The following is a 19,963-nucleotide window of genomic DNA, read 5'->3' as shown; positions in this document are numbered from 1 at the left end:
TAATACCAACAAGACTATTTATTATTTTAGCGCATGAAGCCGTGGAGTGAGCTCCATCCGCTTCCCAACTCCTGACTGGTGACACATTCTCTGCAGACAATTCCGACACGGCCACAAGCATGGTGAGCATGGAAGAAGAGGTCGATCTGAAAATTTATGAGATACAATTTCGAGAAAAATACTCAGGTTGAAACTCTGGGAGTGCGTTGTGGTATCTGTGATAGTTTCATAATTTTCAATTTTTGTACTGGATATTGGAACAGAAGTTACTATTTCCCGAGGACCCGTTCTAGTGGGAGTTTTTTTTTAGATGTCCACTTTAAATCAGCATAGCTCTCTAACAAGGGAACCTTTTTCATACACCGGTTGGGAATTTGATGAAACTTGACACACATGTACTTTCGAATATGCCGAATTGAATGGCGTTGTCAGAATTTGCAGAGTTCTTCTCATTGGCTAGAAATCTCGATCTGAAAATTATGAAAACCCAAGCCTCATTTTGTCCGCGCGGCATCCCTCTCTTGACTCTTTTTTTCTCAATTAAAATAACAGCGAAGATGGCTTTCAATCATCGAAAATTGATGATTGTGTGTTCAGGAAGCAGTTATGACAAAAAATGAAAATGTTTTTTTCGAGACTTTTTTTTGCTTTCCGATCATCAAGAACGAGGTAAATTTTTTTCAAAACAAAAACTGTCTTTCATATGATTTGGCCAAATAAAGTAGTTTCAAAACTTTCTTTCTAAAGTTTTCGTTTTTTGTCATAACATCTTCCTGAACACATAATCATCAATTTTCGATGATTGAAAATCCAAAAATGTATTTTAAGGCAATTAGAAGCACTTTAAAATTGAAATTCGAAAATGCAAAAAAATTATTTCTGGAGAGGAACCGTAACCACCTCTCCAACACCGAACCCTCTCACTACCACTGCGCCATCTTCGCTGTTATTTTAATTGAGAAAAAGAGAGTCAAGAGTGGGATGCCGCGCTGACAAAATGAGGCTTGGATTTTCAGAATTTTCAGATCGAGATTTCTAGCCAATGAGAAGAACTCTGCAAATTCTGACAACGCCATTCAATTCAGCATATTGGAAAGTATATGTGTGTCAAGTTTCATCAAACACCCAACCGTATGAAAAAGGTTCCCTTGTAAGAAATGTTTTTACAAAGAAAACTCTAGCGTTGATTTGTATACTCCATAAAACCAGACAAATGAAAGCGCTTAGTAGAACCGTGGCATGCGTTCAATTGTTGTCATATTTTTACTATGAAAGGCTGGATATAATATCCGTTTTTCAACAAAATCAACTCACTTCACAGTTGTTGAAAACGCAAATCATTTGACACAATTCGATTGCTGCAATCATGTCGCAAGTTCTGAGCACTTGTTTCGCCTTTAGGCCATTTATATAATCGTAGACTCTCTCCACGTGACCAAGAACATCGGGGAATGTAGCGACAATTCCGAGGTATTTCAACTCCTTTTGGAATTCCTTCAAAGTGAATCCAAATGTTCCCACTTTTCGGAATTCTTTTGTTTCCTTGGTGCTCTTGAGGTTGTTCTTCTGGATGATTGAATTAACTCCTTCATAGAACTCCAACAAAAACTTCTCAGTGATGAATCGATTTGCTTTCTGAAACGAAATATCTACATTATCTTAAATTAGCGGATAACTTACTTTCAATCCAGTTAGACCATTGGCGACGGCTACAAAACATTCGAGGAGGATGTATTTTTGCCGTTCGTCAAGGTTCTGAAAAACCTTTTTGACTGTTATGAAGTGGCGAAGAAGGTCGATCACAGCGTCCACGACGTAGATGCCATAGGAGTTGTTCTGCATTGGGATGAACAGAGCTTTGGGTTTGGGCTTGATGAGTGGGGTGACAACGAACTGTAAATGGAATAGTTTCAATAGTTTCATTAGAATACAAATCCCAGCTACAGCTAGAATGAAGCTGGGGCAACTACTTACCTCAATTTTATTCATGTCCCCTCCGAGATGATCGAAAAGTGGGCGGAATTCGATTGTAGCATTTGGGGTATCATCTTCCAAAACAATATCTTCAATGAACTTCGAATCCAGCTTCAAAACTTCCAATGTTTGTTCCACTTCCCATAGCAATACGAACATCTCGGTTCCAGTTTGGAATACTCTGACAAACGATTGGCCTTCCGGATTCCCTTGTTGTGTATGTTCTGGTTCTGCGGAGAACCATTCTGGTTTTCCTTCGGTAAACTGGTCCACCTCGTTGATGATGATAGCAGCCCAGTTGATTATATTTTCATAATTAGCCACGTTCTTCTTGACCGGATCTTCTTTATGAAATTTCTCCAAAAGTTTGCGCAACACAGTGTATTCCGGATCGTAGATATTGACAGGCAAGATTTTCTTGAGTAATTCGAATACCTCTTCCAAAGTCTTTTCCTTGAGTGTATGTTGTTTGCCAGAAATTGACATTTTGCGAATTTCCTCCTCGACGTTACGTTCAACTTTGGCAATTTCATCTTTGACGTATGGCACCAGCTCACAAACTCCATTCAGGGAAAGCTCTTTGGTTCTCAGGTAGATACTGAGGATTGAAGACAAGCGATTATCTTTTGGGATGACTTTTGTAGCTTTTGCTGATATGAGAAGAGAAATCAAAACATCGTGTTTGTAGATGTAGAGGTTCTTCTTTAAACTTTCATAGATAACTGGAGTAGTCTGAAACAAATCTCACTATTTTTCATATTTAAGAACACCATGTAAAAAAACTCACATTGTATGGCGTAGAAAGACCAGTCTTAAAATAATCATGACTTCCAGGAAAACCCATGTACTGACGGATCATTTCAGCGAGATCTTCCCCTTCACCGTAGTATTGCATATTTGGTTTTTTCGTTGAGATAACTAATTTTCCATTTTTCTCTTTGATCAGCTCCCAATGTTCTTTTGGGAGAAAAGACCGATAAGCTGGACCGAATGAAGAGAGAGAAGGAGAAGTGAGATAAGCAAATGGTGCTTCCTCCATAGCTGAAATGAAAGAAAAATTAATTTTGAAAAAATACGCGGATTTATGAGCAATGATAGGTGATATGAAAAGAAATCGATAGGAAATTACACGAATGCGACGTGGTCGAGAGAAAGAGGGAACGGTGTTTGAGAGGGCGCGGGTCTCGAAGCGATAAAAAAAAACGACCGCAATCTGTTTTGCATTTGAATATCATACACTCGATTGTATGTATCTCTCTATGTTAGCGGTGATATAAAAAATCGAAACTGCAATTTACCAGCGGCCGAAGCGATTGAAAATAAAATTTTCTTAGAATTTCTAAAAAAATTATAGACAAGGTTTTGGGGAAATTCAATTAAAGATTTATGTAAAAAGTTAAATGAAATTCAACATTTTGAAGACGAAAAAAAAATGAAAAAAGAGCAAAATGCGATGTTTTAGAGGCTCATAAATATCTAAGCGAGCAAATGAGTAGTCGAAGACGTGATGGGGATTTAGGGGTAGGTGTTTCTTTACACACATCTGGGGGATACAGATTCTGAGAGACTGAGAAGGAAAACAGTTAGAGATTGAGCAATTGCATAAGAAACATGAGAGGAGCAAAGATAGAGAAGGTCATCCTAAAATCAAGCAAACGAGTCGGCCTCATTCTCTTCTCGGATGGGCCCACCCCCTGCTCGATTGCTCCACTCATCTAATGTGACCAAAACGTAAACAAATGAATGCAAAATGTACAAGCAAAGGCTACAGTTGCTGAAGATTAGGTTACAGGACTATAAGAAGAGTCCATAGATTTTACAGTACAACAAACATAAAAACTAGGTAAGACTAACTTGATTGCTCTGTCAAATTATATGCGGCATTTCGTATACTTTTTTGAAATGAAAAAAGGGAACAGCCTCATTTTTTTATAACAAATTCTTCAGAATAATCTGTTAAATATGAGAGACAATTTATGGTTTGATGAGAAACAGTTACATCATCATAGTAGGTTAACCAATTCAAAAACGGAACAAGCGATTTCGATAACAATGATTATTTTCAAACAAGCATTTCAATATATGTGAAATGAACAAAATTAATATTTAAAGCATCATTAGAAGCATTTATCCGGCAGGACGTGGGAAGCTTGACACCAGTCTTCTTTGTCTTACGGTCGGTTTTAACAGCTGGTTTCGATGAGACCGTCATTTTTGGTTTTGCAATAACTACCTTCTTCGATGGTCCCTTCCTTTGGAGCAAAGACCGGTTTCTTTGTTGGAGTGGCTTTTTTTAGCAATATTGGAAGCAGCTGGCTTGCATGGAGGCTTTCCACAACTTATGATTCGAGCCGTTTGCATCTTCCGAACGGATCCAGCAGCCGCCGGTTTCGGAACAGCGACTTTCTTCTTTGTGGCAGATTTCTTAGGATTTATGAATTTTCCCAGGAGCCGAGACGTGTCTGAGTCTCCAGGCAACAGATAAGCATGTCAGGTAATGGTGGGAGGGAATAAAACATTGTATGCATTTCTACCACTGAACCACCAAATCGGTGGGAGAGGTCAATCTACAGGGTGGCTTGGACAAAGAATGGAAATAGTAAGTTCTGCAGACAAAAAATTGGTAAAGTGATTGAAGAAACCATGAAAGCTATAGGCAGAATTTACTTCGATTTCGAGAATGTGAAATTCAAGGAAACGGAAGTAAGAATCATGGGAAATCGAGATCTACAATTAAAATTACGTCAGGCAGTGATATTTCAAGAGAATCGAGTGAACCTGAAATGGGCAACTGATAAGCGAGGAGTCAAGTAGGATAGTGTGAAGGAGGATCAGGAGACAAGCAAGCGTCTGAAGAAAAGAGCGAAAGATTTGGAGGAAGCATGATCGGACAGGAAGTCATGGAAGAAGTGTGAGCTCTGATCACTGGAATTCGAAAAGAAAGGGAACAGATTGACAAAAGTATTGAGTAACTTATCAATAGAGGCCATTTATTAACCTGGTTCAAAAGTGACTGATTTTGCTTTATGCGGCTTCAGTTTTATTTGAAGATCACTATTTTTGAGATTGTGCTCTCACATCATTGTATATTTCACAAAAGATTTACATTTTCTAAAAGTATTTTCTAGAAGCCTTGATACGATAATTTTTTTATAGTTATGTGTATTCACTTGGCTATAATTGTTCAGTAAGTGATTGCGTAAAAAACTCTCAACTACAAAAAGTTAATTTTGTGGACCACCTTCAGCCCCCGGAGCCCGTTCTCGAAGTTAGCCTGCTCCATCTTGCATTTTTTTGACCGGCCCGCATATTATATTTTTTCCAGAACACACTTCTTGCTGCGGATGTGTTCAGCGACTCGGTGAACCAGACTTCATCAGATGCCCGATCGAAAAAACCGTCTTCAACTTTTCTAATGAAGATTGGCGGGAAACAAAACTATTTGAAATTGCTGAGCATTATCCGCAGAAATCAAACGGACTTCAGTAGTTCTCAGACTGATTCACTTTATATACGAGAAATTATGTTAAAAAAACAAAGTTATTAGTTTTTCAGAAGTGTATGTCAATTCAGTTAGAACGAATCCATTTAACAGATCAATGACATTTATTTGAAGCGATAATTATATTGTTTTTTAATGTATTCAAACAATTTCAACAAAGTAAGCACTATTCGACTGTTATCTAACTCACTGAAACATATTGCCGGTTTTGATAATTGAGGAAATTTGCTTGGACAATTGTTGGAAGATGCAACACAAGACAGTCAGCTTTTTTCAAGATGTGCACTCAAATTTATTTTTAAAAAAAGGAGAATTATTGAAAAAGAAAAAGGAAAAAGACTCGTTTTTAAGTTTTCTTTGTCTGAGAATAAATTGAGATCATGAACACCCAGGTTGATAGTTTCCTTGATGGGAAAACCCTCACACCTCTGTTAGTCATACTCCCATATTTAATATGATATGTTTCACAACTTTCTGCTCAACTCGTCCTCTTTGATCATCTTTGGATCTCCGCAAAAACAATTTTACTGCAGAATGGACTGAGAAACAAGCACTCAATCTTGTCCAACAACCTAACAAAACCGTAACAATTCGGCGTAGTGTACCACTTTAAGATGAAGATTGGCTGAAGAAAAAAAAACGAGAGGAGAAAGAAATCTAAGGTCAATATTCCCACAGTCAAATACTTCATCCAAAGCAAATAAATCGCGTGTTGAACAAGACGATTATTCTTTGGCTGCGATATACCGTCTTTCACTAGAGCTTAGGAATAAAACAGCGAATTCTTCAATTTTACAACTACTGGATACTCCTAATTACTTATTCTCATTTGTTTTCACTTACTCATCACTCATGTACAGCAGAATCTCTTTCCTCTTATTAATCAGTATTTTATTACTTTTCGTGAAATGCGGTGAGTTTCAAAATGATTTTATCATGAAATTTTAATAAGATTATTTTTTGTTACCAAAGACCTTCTTAAATTTTCAAATAATTTTAAATAAAAACCCTGTAATCCGAGCATAACACATAACTCTCAACTTGACTCTATCCTCCGCACTTTTCGGCAGCGGAAATCGGTTCTCAAACAAATCCGAGTCTCCTCAGACTCTATTGGCCACCCAAAAACTGTTTTCCCCCTCAAAGTGTACATTGCCATTTTGATGGTTAGAAACTTAGCTATTTGAAAAGTGACGATTTGTAAAAACTTGGGAAAGAAACTTGATATATATTTCAGAAAAAACCAAAGAAAAAGAGGTCATCGAACAGAAAGAAGACAGAAACGAAAGAGAGTTGGCAAAACATCTACTCAGTGATTACTATCAGTATACAAGACCTGTTCGCAATTATTCTAGTGTGCTCAATGTGACGGTACAACCACAAATTTACAACTTGGTGGAAGTGGTGAGTTTTAATTTAAAATTCAAAAAAAAGAATACTGAAATTTTCAATGTCATATAAAGCAGACCTATACAAACTCATTTTGTTTCAGAACGAACAAAACGAGCAAATCAAAATATTGCTGTGGTTTCCTCAAAGTTGGAAAGACGACTATTTAACCTGGGATCCCAAAGATTGGAATGGTATTGAGAGGATAATTATTCCAAAGTCTCAAATTTGGATTCCTGATGGATATATTTTCAATACGTTAGTCAGAATGGGAACAGCTAAACAAGTTTTGTTCATTTTTCAGAGTAGAAGAAACGGAACCACTGGAGAACCATAATGCAAGGGTCAGATACGATGGAAGAGTTGAAGTGGACTTTAATAAAGTGAGATTTGAAATCCATGGTCTGATAAGGAAACAATAAAAATCGAGTTGTGTAAAACATTACTAGCTCCAGGTTATTTTTTTGATAACTGAAATATGTTTCTATTCTGTTGTCTGACAGTATATGGAAAGTACACACGAGATAAAAAAAAAATGTCGGAACTGAAAAAATGTCGGAACTTTTTTATTTCGACAATACATCGAAAGAAGAACTTTAAAATTCTGATTCCAGCTTGTCGACTTGACTTGTCCTATGTCCGTCTTATCATTTCCATTTGATGTCCAACTATGTGCCCTGCAGTTTGGTTCGTGGTCCTATCAAGCCCACGCAATCAGTTTCAATGTTCTCGACACATTTGTTCCGAAGAAAAGTGTAAGTCCACTTTTGGTAACAAGAATTTCCACGTTTTCTAGAAGAATTCGGAATGGGACATCGTTTCGTTTAACGCTACTAAAATGACAACAAAGTATGGAGACACCTTGGGAGGATTCAACGTTTATGAGGAGATCTTTTATTACTTGGTAGGAGAATAAAAGATTAAAAAAAAACGACCAACATCAAAGGATTTTACAGGAACTCCGACGGAAACCACTCTACTACATTGTTGTTATCCTACTGCCATCGTTTCTGATTGTTACCGTATCTAATATTGGTCTATTCACACCCCATGGAGTGCATGGTGACCGAGAAGAGCACGTTAGTTGTTTGCGACCGGAAACTTTACAAAAAAAGACGTATTATAGGTTTCCTTGGGTCTTACTACAATGCTTACAATGGCGGTTATCTTGGATATGGTTACAGGGCAGATGCCGAGGAGTGCTGAAGGAATTCCCTTATTAGGTACCTTGAATTGAATTAAACTTCTCAAAGGTAACCGATTTCCAGGAATGTACGTATTGATTGAATTTGTGATATCAGTAATAGCTGTGTTGGTTTCCGTTGGCATAATTTTTGCTCACGAAAGGATGCTTTATCTGGATGCAACACCACCATATTGGGTGTACAAGCTATTTTCTGATGAGGGCAAGATGTCACTAGAAGAAGTAAGTACTTCGAATAGTTTGGTACTCTGATACCCCAATTCCTCCACTGATAGCGAACAAACAGAATTTTCAGATAGAAGAAGATTTCTGCTCGAAACCAGCAGATTTGGTACAGGAACTCAGGTTTTGTATGGAAGAAATAAAAAGGTATCTCGATGAACAGGAAGCAACGGAGAAGAATCGAATTATATGGCAGAGGTTCTTCTCGTGGGCGGATATTCTGTTCAGTATATTCTTCTTTGTTGCAAATTGTTTAGTCACATTTTTTATGTTTATGGAATTTATCTTTTGAAATTTATCTCATACCATCCTCGAAACTCATAAATATTTGGTCTTTCTGAACAGAGCCTCTTCAAAACAATATTCCCTTGGTACCTGAGCGTACGGCGTTTTTCCAAGCTTTACCGATTTGTTTTGCTGGATGTGCATCGTCAATTATACCTCATTGCGTTGTTTTGGTCAAGCCGCACCTGTCTCGAGCCTCTCATGGGCATACCTAATATAAGAGGCTTTGAAAAAGGCATATTGCCGATCGGTAAATTATAGGCTTAACTTATCGCCGCTATTATCTCGAGAAGGGGGACACAATTCATCCAACCCTTCAGTTACACGCAGTTGTAGATAGCCAACCGCTCGGCCCCATCACACTGTGTTGCATAACCTCTCTGTTCTTCTTCTTCTAAGTGACCTGGCATCCCGCTTACGTTTGCCGAGCGGACCACTACTCGTTCGCTTGCAATACTCTCATTCAACAATGAAAGTCTATCAGCATTCAAACAGTATTATACTTTTCTTATTTCTGGCCATCACTTCGTTGATATGCTTTTTTGTCGAGAAACGGATGGAGTTTTTATCAGTTTGGGAGCATGCCCGTATTTACTGGACTCCAGCTGTTTTTTCGGCTATTTCTTTATTTGTCTTCGCCTGCACAGCTACTAAAAAGGCCCCAGTCGACAAGAGAAACCTTCAACATATATCTGGAAAATGTAAAGAACGTCTTTTCTTTGGTAACTTGATCGTTCTCATAATTTCCTTGACCTATCAAATTGTTCTCTGGAAATGGAAGTGGCATACTGAGGTAAGTTTTGTTTTTGAGAAGTCTTTTTGATAAATATCTGTTTTTCAGAAGTCATACTTATACTTCCTAATTGTCAACCTCATCATGACATCAGTATACTCCTTTTTCATGTCTGATAATCTGGTCAACGTCGTCTCAAATTACCAATACCAACACTTTATTCCGATCTTCGCTTATCTTCCAACATTGTACATCTTTCCATATACTGCACCAGGGGTACGTTATTCTTTTTAGTTTCTAAAAATACAATCAAACAATTTTTTCAGGATAGCTGGCTTTATAACTTGCATCTCAATTTCATCATGGCTGTAACTCTGGTCGAACTGCACACAATTCTGACGGATAACTTACGACTTCATGTTCTACCAGAAATCGAAACAGAGGAAGAATTCGAGGAATTCGTCGAAGAAGACGGCATCGACTTCCCAGATGATTCGGCCAGTGAGACATCAGAAGACGACTGGGAGAAGTTTGAAGACACCGGTTTCCAGAAACAAAGAATTCCGTGTAGACAACTCTCATAATTTTTTTTTACTCTGACCACTTTTTTTCTTTTAAATTTTGAAACTTCGCATCGTATGTCATTTTTCGATGTATCTCTTTTACTATCTCTTTTCTTCCTCGTCGAGTTCTTTCCCAAATAAATGAGTTGCTTTCATAACATTTTCTCTGAACCATAATGCAACAACAGTGACATCACAGATACGATCCACAATCTTCGTTTGTTACAACGTAATCTCTCGCACGTCATCCATCATTTCGGTTCACCAAGCAATCGCCAATACAAAAGACCATTCGATATTCTATGGGTCCTTCTTTTCGCTCTATTTAAACAGGCCCAAATCAACGTTGTTCTCGCTCTACACGCTATACGTTGAGGAGAGCGCACCCGACCTTTTCCTCCTTCCTCACGAGAAACGCGCAAAATCGATTACTGACGCGTTTTGTTACCTACGTCAGCATAGCTGGCGCATTTTCCGATTTTAATCATTATGAGAGTCCATTAATCAGTTTCTTGTTTTAGTTTCTCGCTTTTTTCTTCAAAATTTGATTCGAAAAAAATCACTAATTTTTTTAGGTGATTATGAACCTATTTTGGTCGTTATTAATCGTCTGCCAAGCGGTACTGCTGGCATCCGCTGATAAAAAAGGAGTTCAAACATCTCTAAAAGCTAGTTGGGACTCCACTTCTCTACTAGCCGAAGCTAGGTAAGCTCTTTCTTATATTTCAGGTCAGAAGCAACTCAATTTGTTTCAGTGAGTTCATTGCTGACGAGAGTGAGAAGAAATTCTTCAAATTTGTCGATATTGTTAATAACGATGCCCCAACACTCAACTGGAACAAACGTAAGAGAAAAATTGTAAGTTCTAGTCATATTCGAAGTATTTCAGTCACTGATGAGCAAAAGTACGAGTACACCATCAAGACTGCATCGAAAGTAATCTCAGCGTCGTCAGTTGATCTTCTGAAGTTTGCTCTTGCTCTCCGTCAGTATTCTCCACGTGTTCAGTCATTCCAGCAGGTAAGAAGCGATACCGCAATAGTCTAGATCTTAAAATTAATGAGTTTCAGATCGCCGCTGAATACGAAGAGAGCTGTGAAGTTTTTGCTGTTGCTGGAGACCAGGTTTCGTGTGACTACGAGAAAGTCGATCATCTTGTCAGAGATGCAAAGAGAGACACACGAGTTCTTGAGTCCGATCACTTTGTTGGGGACAAGCAGTCGAAGAAAGCCGTGATTCTGTACGGAGAGCTTGGAACTGTATCATTCGCCAAAGCCTGGCAGAATCTGAGCAAAAACCAGAAGACTGGTCTTATCTTCCGCCACTTCTCAAAGGTAACCCATACTAAAACATCTGCTGTCTAACTTTTTTATTCACAGAATGTTGAATCCAACCCGGTCTCGTTGTCTGGATACGGAGTGGAACTTGCCATCAAGAACACTGAATACAAGGCTGTCGATGAAAGTAATGAAAAGAAAAGTGTAGAGGAGGATGAGACGGATCTCTTCGGATTCAACATCAAACTGCTCAAAGAACTTCATCCGGACTCAGTTGAAGCCATCGAATCATTCCGTGTCAACTTGAAGGAATCCGATGAGCTCACCCCACTGAAACGATGGGAGCTCCAGGATCTCAGTTACCAGGCCGCTCAGAGAATCGTGAACGCCGGACCAGCAGAAGCTATTGGAACACTTGAGGAGTACTCTCAAAACTTCCCAACTCATGCTCGTGCTCTTGCGAAAACCACTGTCGATGAGAAACTCCGCAAAGAAGTTCAGTTGAATAGAAAAATGTTGGAAGAGGCTAACATTGAAGTTGGTGAGACCTCGTTGTACATTAATGGAATCAACCAGGACATCAACAGTTTGGATTTGTTCAAGCTTGCTGATTTGTTGAAACAGGAAAATAAATTGGCTGATGGCTTCCACAGTATGGGAATCAATGTTAGTTAATCATACTTGCTGTGGATAGTTAAATAACATTTTCTAAATTTCAGCGGGAATATCTGTCGGTGTTAGTTGGGATGGACACATCGGATGACGAGAAAATCAGCTACGCCGTCGACCACAGAGAAGGATATCCATTCGTAAGTCTCTACCAAGACTAGACTGAAATCTCACCGACCGTTTTTAGTTCATCAACAATCTGGATACCGATAAGAAGTACAAGCAGTGGGGCAACAGTGTGAAGCTCATGCTTCAACCATACTACCCTGGAATGATCCGACCAATTGCTAGAAATTTGTTCAGTTTGGTCTTCGTCGTCGATCCAAGTACCGCTGATGGTCGCAAATTCCTGAGAATCGGACAAACCTTCAACAGCCACGACATTGCTATGAGAATCGGATACATCTTCGTGGTCAACCAAGATGCCAAAGCAAGTGGAGAAAACGATCTTGGTGTTGCTCTTCTCAACTTGTTCAACTTTGTATCCATCGACTCTTCAAATGCTGAAGCTTTGAAGGTTCTCAACAACTTCCTCGACGGCTATCGTTCTCAAGAACCAACTGTTGCTGATCTGAAGGACTTCTTCGAGGGAAAATTCAGTGATACGAATTTCAAGGATGTGTTTGGAGTGGATTCTGACTACGACAAGGGACGCAAGCACGGATATGAATTCTTGCAAAAGACTGGTCTCAGCTCTGCTCCAAAGGTGCTGCTCAACGGATTCATTTTGGATGAAGAAGGTGTCCGCGGAGACAACATTGAAGAAACTATCATGATGGAGGTGATGAAAATCTCTCCAAAGATTCAAAAAGCTATCATGGAAGGTATGAATTCTCCCAAAAAATTTTAAATCTAGTTCCCTAACTTACAGGCAAGCTCACCGACAGGATGAACGTTGGAAACTGGGTCCTCGACCAAAAAGAAGTAATGCCAAGAATCAACAAGAGAATTCTCTCCGCTCCAAGCAAGAAGACATACGTTGACATGTTTGGTGCAAAGGAATGCAAAACTTTGAAGGGTGCTGAAAGTCTTCCAGACGTGGACAAGGCATCGTGTCTTCTTCACACCACGAAGTATCTTCAAAAAGCTACCAACGACGCTATTCTGGTAGGAAAGTCAATAATTGAGTTTAAAAAGATAAGTTTTTTTTTCAGCCAGTAACACTTTGGACAATCGCTGATGCTGATTCCGTCGATGGTCGTCGTTTCATCTACAACTCCTTGCAAATCCTCAAGAACTCCGCCAAGTCAAGAGTTGGAATCATTTTTAATACAGAGAATGTCGAGAAGAGCTGTGAATCCAACAGCATCTCCTCATACATTCGTGCCGCTCTCGAGTTCTTGCCAATGGATCAAGCGAAGAGACTCATTTTGAAACTCAGCAACGAAGAATATGCAGCTGATTTCATATCCGGAAAAATGACATTTGACGATTTGAGTGTTGGAGGTATGGACACCGCCAAGTTCCTTGCTGACAAGAAGAAATTGGATTGTGAGCGTACCCGTGCTGAAGCAAATCTTGTAAAGAGTCTTCTTGACATCAAAGCAGGAGATCGTGTCGTTGTCGGAAATGCTCTGCAAGTGGGACCACTGGACAAAGACGAACATTTCGAGGCAGCTGACTTCAAACTTTTGGAGAGTATGCTGTTGTCAAGAGGAGCTGAAGTGATCTCCTCTCACTTGTCAAAATGGGAATTCACTGCTGCAAATGGTGCTGGATCCAATATCGCCTTCTCTATTGCTGGAGTTGTTGGAAAGCATGCCTCATCTCAAAAAAGAACATGGGTTAGCATTAAGGGAGATGAACATAGTGTTGTCACTCTTACTGCTGATGAATCCAATAAACCAGCTGTTGATGTCCTTGCTGTCGTGGATCCACTTACATTGGAAGCTCAAAAGCTTGGAACAATTCTTCAGTTGATCAAGAAGGTTACCAATTGTGACATCAAGATTGTGATGAACCCGAAGGACAAACACTCAGAATTGCCACTGAAGAGATTCTACAGATACGCTGCCGCATCTGAGTTGAACTTTGATCACAACGGAAAGTTGAATGGAAATGTAGTCAGGTAAAGATAAACTTTGTCGTGTCACTCGAACTTCTGTAAATTTTCAGATTTGACAATCTTCCAAGCAAGCAACTTCTGACATTGTCCCTGCAAGCTCCTGACTCCTGGATCGTTGAAGCTATCTCTGCCAAATACGACTTGGACAACATCAAGATGGAGCAGGCCTCCGGAGATGTCACCGCCGTTTTCGCCCTCCAACATTTGCTTCTCGACGGTCAATGCTTTGATGAAATCAGCGGGCAGCCACCAAGAGGATTGCAGTTTGTTCTGGGAACAGAGAAAAACCCGAAACAGTTCGACACAATTGTCATGGCCAACTTGGGATACTTCCAACTCAAGGCTAATCCAGGAGCATGGAATTTGGAGATTCGTGAAGGAAAATCAAGTGAGATTTACAAGATTGGAACACACGTTGGTGCGGAGAAAATTGGAGAAGACACCCTTCAAGTGGTTCTCGACTCGTTCACCGGAAAGTCTGTCAGAGTTCGTGTTGAGAAACGAGAAGGAATGGAGGAGAGAAACTTATTGGCCGATGACGAGGAAGGAGTATGGAGCAGTCTCAGCAAGTAAGAAAATACACTTTTTATCGGAGTTACATACTAATTATTGATTTTTTCAGCTTGGTGACCAGCAAAGAAAAGCCTCAAGAAGTGATTAACGTCTTCTCTCTTGCCTCTGGACACTTGTACGAGCGCTTCATGAGAATCATGATTGTGTCTGTAATGAAGAACACCAAGCACCCCGTCAAATTCTGGCTTCTCAAGAACTACTTGTCGCCACAATTCAAGGAAACTCTTCCAACACTCGCTAAGCACTATGGATTCGAATATGAGCTCGTCGAGTACAAATGGCCAAGATGGCTCCATCAGCAAAAGGAGAAGCAACGTATCATGTGGGGATTCAAGATTCTCTTCCTCGACGTACTCTTCCCGTTGGACGTTCAAAAAGTTATCTTCGTCGACGCTGACCAAGTTGTTCGTGCTGACTTGATGGAATTGATGAAGTTCGATCTTGGCAACGCTCCATACGGATATGTGCCATTCTGTGAGAGTAGAAAGGAAATGGACGGATTCCGATTCTGGAAGCAAGGATACTGGGCAAATCATTTGGCTGGTAGACGTTATCATATTAGTGCTCTCTACGTCATTGATCTTCAAAAGTTCCGACAAATCGCTGCCGGTGATCGTCTTCGTGGACAATACCAAGGGCTCTCCGGAGATCCAAACAGTTTGGCTAACTTGGATCAGGATTTGCCAAACAACATGATCCATCAAGTCAAAATCAAGTCTTTGCCACAGGAGTGGTTGTGGTGTGAGACATGGTGTGACGATGCTAGCAAGAAGAATGCCAAGACCATTGACTTGGTGAGTTTTCATATTTGTTTTCTATAAATTTTAACCGATTGATTTCAGTGTAACAATCCATTGACCAAGGAACCAAAACTTGACTCTGCCAACAGAATCATTGGAGAATGGAAGACTTACGACGATGAAATCCGTGAGGTTATCTCTGGACACACCATTTCCGAGCCTGTTATCAACGAGACGGAGGATTCTCACACTGAACTTTAATCTTTTCATGTTTTCATGATAATTCACAATCATTTTCCCTATTTATTCATTATTTCATGCTAACTAAGTCATGCTTCACGATGATATTCACTACTTTGGGTATATTTATAAAATCTGTCGATTCGCTTTCATCAGAATTCCAAAAATTCGTTTTTCCAATAATGTCTATCCGATCGCAAGTCTTGTGATGCGACATCGGATGTTTTTTTTCAAATTTGCTCGTTTCTCTTTCCAATAAAAAATATCGTCTGATTGATGTGTGGGTGTGTCAAGGAATGCATGTGCAACTTTTTTCTGAAAGCGGATATTACAACATAAATGATGGGAAGCCCCGAGCCTATCCAATTCCGAATCATTCGATCGAAACATGTTGTTCCGAGCAATCGTTGTTGCCTCCATCTGCGCTTTGGTGCTTTCCCTCTACATTGCTGATCCGACTAGATGGACTCGTCATCAGTATTTGGTTAAGGTAAAACATCACATATAGAACAATTATTAGCTGAGAATAACAAGTCCAGGTTCTTACAAAGGATACGAAGACCGGAACTATTTCGACTTGCACCGGAACTCTCCTCTCCCCATCCGTTGTTCTTACGAGTGCAAGATGCTTTCCAAAAGACCAAAAGAACGTTGCTGGTCAAGCAGTCGTCGTGAAAAGAGATTCACTTGATCTCATGAACAAGGCTATGCTCGCGGTCAGAATCGATGGTGATATGGCTCTCATGAAGATTGATGCTATCAAGGACGAACAGGTAAGTAGTATTCATTTAGGTTCGGAGGAGAATAGAGGTTTTTTAGTTTTGCGACAAAGACCCACATCCACCAAGAGTCGCTCGTCTCAACTTCAAGCCAAGTTTGACGGAGGCCACATATCTGACCGTTCAGCCAAAAGAGCTTCAAGATATGAGATGCAGAGTGCTTGGATTCAAAACTAAGGACGATGGTAAGACACTGTCTATCAATGCATTCTTTAAACTCATACAGTTTTTAGTCGAGGAATTCGCCACATCCAAGGAACTCCAAATCCAGGAGCTTGATGTTCGTGCCGATCAGGATAATCTCATGTTTTCGGAAGTCAATGCCAATACAACTGGACGTGTGTGCTGGGTAAGCAACCATGAAAAATTGGAAAACTTTTTGGTTTCACGTTACAGGATGACATTGGAGCTCCATTGGAATGTGTACTCAATGACGAAGACATCAAATGGACTCAAGTCGGATTTGTTCATGGTCTCTACGGACGTGAAGTAAGGATATCTAGCTTATTCTCATGCTGTTTACGTTGTTTTTGATTTTCAGACCGATCAAGACACGAACAGCACCATTTCCTTCAGCTGTTCCGATGTACAGGTGAGTAGAAAAATCAACAATTCTGTAGTGGCATTTCTTTAGTGAACAGACATCAACCGCAGGAAAAAACGCATTTTGTAGTAATGACCGTCTTATCAGACAACAAAATACGGCAGCACTTGATTTATTATCTTTTAGACTTTCGGACAAGAAATATGAGATTAAAAGAGAGGGGAAATGAGGGTGAGAGTGGAAATGGAGAGTAAATAATAATGTCATTTCTTTAGTGGATTTTCTTTATTTTATTATATTTTATTCCTTTTCCAGACCATGCAATTCGTGGTTTTCAATGACAACACCTTCGCTCACGCCATCGAAAGCGTTGACAAGTCGAGTGTCTTCGAGGCTCAAGACAAGTGTTTCTAACTCAATTTCCCATGAATTTTCTTTGTTCTTTTTCTCCCGTTTTTTCAAACTAAATTTCGCAATAAAATGATGCAATGAACACTCCGTGGTCCCGTTAATGTATTGATTCTCCGTTTTCTCATGCACTTTTTGTGTTTGCCTTGCACTTTGGAAGGCCTTTGCTTGACGAAAAGTTGCGTTCTCTTTCGCCAAAACTTTTGAAAACTTTGCTATCTTGATGATTTTTAATTAAGTGATAGCGTGGAAGTGTAATAGATTCGTTCACAAATGATTTTGTCGCTGGTTGAAAAAAAAATTAATTTCTTTCGTAGCCAATCACAGTGGAATTTAATTATTTCTATTTCTTGTTATGAGAAAAATTCATATCCCATACGAAATGATATTTTTCTCATGCTCAGAGCTAGGTGATGAGATTTTTCCCTAATATGTTCTACTCCCTCCAACAAATTTTGAAGAATCCGTGAAAAGTCTTGTGACGTAACGTTTTCCTCTTTTCTTGTGCTCATCTCTCGTTGCTATTGGTTATCTGCTCTCTCTGGACTTTTTCTTCCGTCATTGATCTTTTGAATGTTATTTCTCTTTTAGTGCATTCAAAACTTCCAGATATATTCAAAAATGCATGATATCAACTGGAGGTTACTAGCCCTGTCTGCAGTGTTAGCAGTTACTGCTATTTTCCAGGTCAGTTTTTGGTTTCTGAAAGTCTGGTTGTATATACAAAAATTTTGGTTTAGATGGGCTACACGAACGCATACCCCAATACCGCAATAGGTAGTTTCCGGTTATTTATGAATGAATCTGCTGAGGAACCAATGACAATGTCAAAAAGTGAATTTGAATGGGCATGGTCCGCAATGTTAGCTGTTTATTTTATTGGGTTTGCCACCGGAAGTATAATATCAGCAAGTATTGCGGATAGAATAGGGCGAAAATGTAAGGAAATGTTGTGAAGAAACATGAATTGTATTTTATATTCAGGGACTTTATTCTTGGGAACATGTGGAAGTTTGCTATCGGCTATTATTGCATTATTCGCAATAATTTTGAAGATGTCAATGATGTTTGGTTTCTCAAGACTTGTTATGTCTCTTTCCGCCGCAATTTCTATGAATGGATTGATATTATTATTTCAAGTAAGCTCAGTATCCTTCTAATTAATTTTCCAACAATACTTCCTTGTTTCCAATTCTTTATTTCTTCTCCAAAACGTCTTAAAATTCTCAAATTTTTGCGCGTGCTTTTCGTGAAATTAAAACAGAGTCCCTCTTTTTTTCTGTTTTCCTTTTCCTCTTTCTCGTTTTCATTCCACTAATGGCACCCACCAGCAGCTCAAACGGTCATAAAAAGCGCATCCAACGAGTAAATGTGCGGCTCCTCAGATGAAATGCATTTCGGAAGAGAGGAGAATGAAAAATGAGAAAGAGCCGATGTGACGAGCAACAAAAACCACAGAGCAAAGAATAGAAGTAGAAACAAATTAGAAATTACATTTTATTGCAGGAGAGCTCGCCAACCCATATGAAAGGTTTGATCTCATTCAATGCGGAAATGGCTTTCGTTGTGACTAATCTGATTGGAGGACTATTCGGAATGCAAGCAATCTTAGGCCAAAATCTAGTCGGACTTATAGCGTAATTCGATGAAACTAAACACGACCAGATAGAATGAAATAATTTTCAGAGTTTCCATAATACCGTCTTCAATTGCTTGTTTCTTGTCGGCGTTTCTCAAGGAGTCACCAAAATATTTGTTCTTGAAGAAGAATGATGCGACAGAAGCTGGAAGAGCACTAAGATTCTACCAAAATATAAAAAATGAAGAGGAAAAACTGAATGTTCTGAATGATTTGAAGCTAGAAAGAGAGGAAATGCAGAACCAACGAAGTGGATCTATATTTGATATCATGTCTAACCAACCCGTCCGTCGAGGATTCTTACTTGGGTTTGCTACAATGCAGCTAACAGCGTCTGTTTGGCCTGTCATCTTCTACTCAACTGATTTCCTGATGGAGGCTGGTTTTTCATATGACCTATCGGAAAGTGTCTCCACTGGAATGCTTTTCTTGAGGTAAAAACAAAAAATATGTGTTACATTTTCAAAGTTAAACTTTTTAGCACTCTGAGCACTATTGCTGGTATGTTCATTGTTGAGAAATTCTCACGGAAATGGTTGCTAATTGGAACTGCTATTGTCAATGTGGTGGCCATCCTTGGGTTTGCAATGAGTGCAATTCTATCGGAATATTGGAGTCCAATTGCATATGGATGCATTGTTTGTCTTATTCTTCATGGCGCATCTTACAGGTATTTGGAATGACTCAGAACCGTAATATGATGTGCTTGATTTGATTTCAGTGTTTCAATGGGTCCAATCGCGTGGTTTATAACATCAGAGTTGGTACCTATCAATTTTAGAGCAACTTCACAATCTCTTGTGCTAGCACTCAATCATACAGTTGCTCTGATTCTTGCATTCTTGACATTCCCACTTTACAAAACAATAGGTAAGATATGAATTTATCGGGAAGTTAAAAATGTAATATAAACAAGCTGGATAACAAAAAGGACACTGAAAAAAAGGTTTTCAGGTCCTGTCACATTGGTCATTTTCTTTGTGATACCGGGAGCTGTATGCATACTGATGCTGATATTGTATCTACCGGAGACCAAGGATAAACATATCAACGAGATAGTGGAACAATTGAAAGATTCAAAAGCTAGAAGAAAACAATCACGAGCAGAGGAAAATGAAGAAAGCTATGGAATGAATAAATTAGGATAGTTATGCAAG

At 39.3% G+C, this 19,963-nt stretch overlaps 6 protein-coding genes across 6 annotated transcripts; 5 read left to right on the top strand and 1 right to left on the bottom strand.

The window, feature by feature from the left end:
- Positions 1-26: 26 nt before the first annotated feature.
- GCK72_024787 (uncharacterized protein) lies at positions 27-3,013 on the bottom strand (the record flags this gene model as incomplete). Its single annotated transcript, XM_053736046.1, has 5 exons — positions 27-146; positions 1,315-1,635; positions 1,681-1,893; positions 1,975-2,706; positions 2,762-3,013. The coding sequence occupies 5 exons, from the start codon at positions 3,011-3,013 to the stop codon at positions 27-29; spliced, it is 1,638 nt and encodes a 545-aa protein (XP_053579612.1).
- A 3,315-nt stretch (positions 3,014-6,328) lies between these two features.
- On the top strand, positions 6,329-8,321 carry GCK72_024786 (uncharacterized protein; the record flags this gene model as incomplete). The annotated part of the gene is made up of 8 exons (XM_053736045.1): positions 6,329-6,389; positions 6,714-6,880; positions 6,969-7,123; positions 7,170-7,248; positions 7,662-7,769; positions 7,822-7,944; positions 7,992-8,088; positions 8,134-8,321. The coding sequence occupies 8 exons, from the start codon at positions 6,329-6,331 to the stop codon at positions 8,319-8,321; spliced, it is 978 nt and encodes a 325-aa protein (XP_053579611.1).
- Positions 8,322-9,132: 811 nt separating this feature from the next.
- Positions 9,133-9,893, top strand: GCK72_024785 (uncharacterized protein; the record flags this gene model as incomplete). Its single annotated transcript, XM_053736044.1, has 3 exons — positions 9,133-9,369; positions 9,418-9,585; positions 9,636-9,893. The coding sequence occupies 3 exons, from the start codon at positions 9,133-9,135 to the stop codon at positions 9,891-9,893; spliced, it is 663 nt and encodes a 220-aa protein (XP_053579610.1).
- A 560-nt stretch (positions 9,894-10,453) lies between these two features.
- On the top strand, positions 10,454-15,457 carry GCK72_024784 (uncharacterized protein; the record flags this gene model as incomplete). Its single annotated transcript, XM_053736043.1, has 12 exons — positions 10,454-10,578; positions 10,628-10,716; positions 10,762-10,892; positions 10,943-11,206; positions 11,252-11,815; positions 11,869-11,958; positions 12,006-12,642; positions 12,690-12,925; positions 12,973-13,886; positions 13,934-14,452; positions 14,506-15,250; positions 15,299-15,457. The coding sequence occupies 12 exons, from the start codon at positions 10,454-10,456 to the stop codon at positions 15,455-15,457; spliced, it is 4,473 nt and encodes a 1,490-aa protein (XP_053579609.1).
- Positions 15,458-15,824: 367 nt separating this feature from the next.
- Positions 15,825-17,173, top strand: GCK72_024783 (uncharacterized protein; the record flags this gene model as incomplete). The annotated part of the gene is made up of 7 exons (XM_003118221.2): positions 15,825-15,926; positions 15,976-16,209; positions 16,256-16,400; positions 16,449-16,564; positions 16,612-16,704; positions 16,757-16,807; positions 17,075-17,173. 7 exons carry the CDS (start codon positions 15,825-15,827, stop codon positions 17,171-17,173), a joined length of 840 nt encoding a protein of 279 aa, XP_003118269.2.
- Positions 17,174-17,788: 615 nt separating this feature from the next.
- On the top strand, positions 17,789-19,954 carry GCK72_024782 (uncharacterized protein; the record flags this gene model as incomplete). Its single annotated transcript, XM_053736042.1, has 8 exons — positions 17,789-17,854; positions 17,908-18,106; positions 18,152-18,306; positions 18,674-18,804; positions 18,854-19,240; positions 19,288-19,476; positions 19,528-19,676; positions 19,761-19,954. 8 exons carry the CDS (start codon positions 17,789-17,791, stop codon positions 19,952-19,954), a joined length of 1,470 nt encoding a protein of 489 aa, XP_053579608.1.
- Positions 19,955-19,963: the final 9 nt, after the last annotated feature.

The sequence above is a fragment of the Caenorhabditis remanei genome, chromosome X (genome assembly GCF_010183535.1).
Source record: "Caenorhabditis remanei strain PX506 chromosome X, whole genome shotgun sequence".
NCBI classification, from domain to species: domain Eukaryota; kingdom Metazoa; phylum Nematoda; class Chromadorea; order Rhabditida; family Rhabditidae; genus Caenorhabditis; species Caenorhabditis remanei.
The sequence above is the reverse complement of the archived record's forward strand: the minus strand, read 5'-3'. Positions and strand labels throughout refer to the sequence as shown.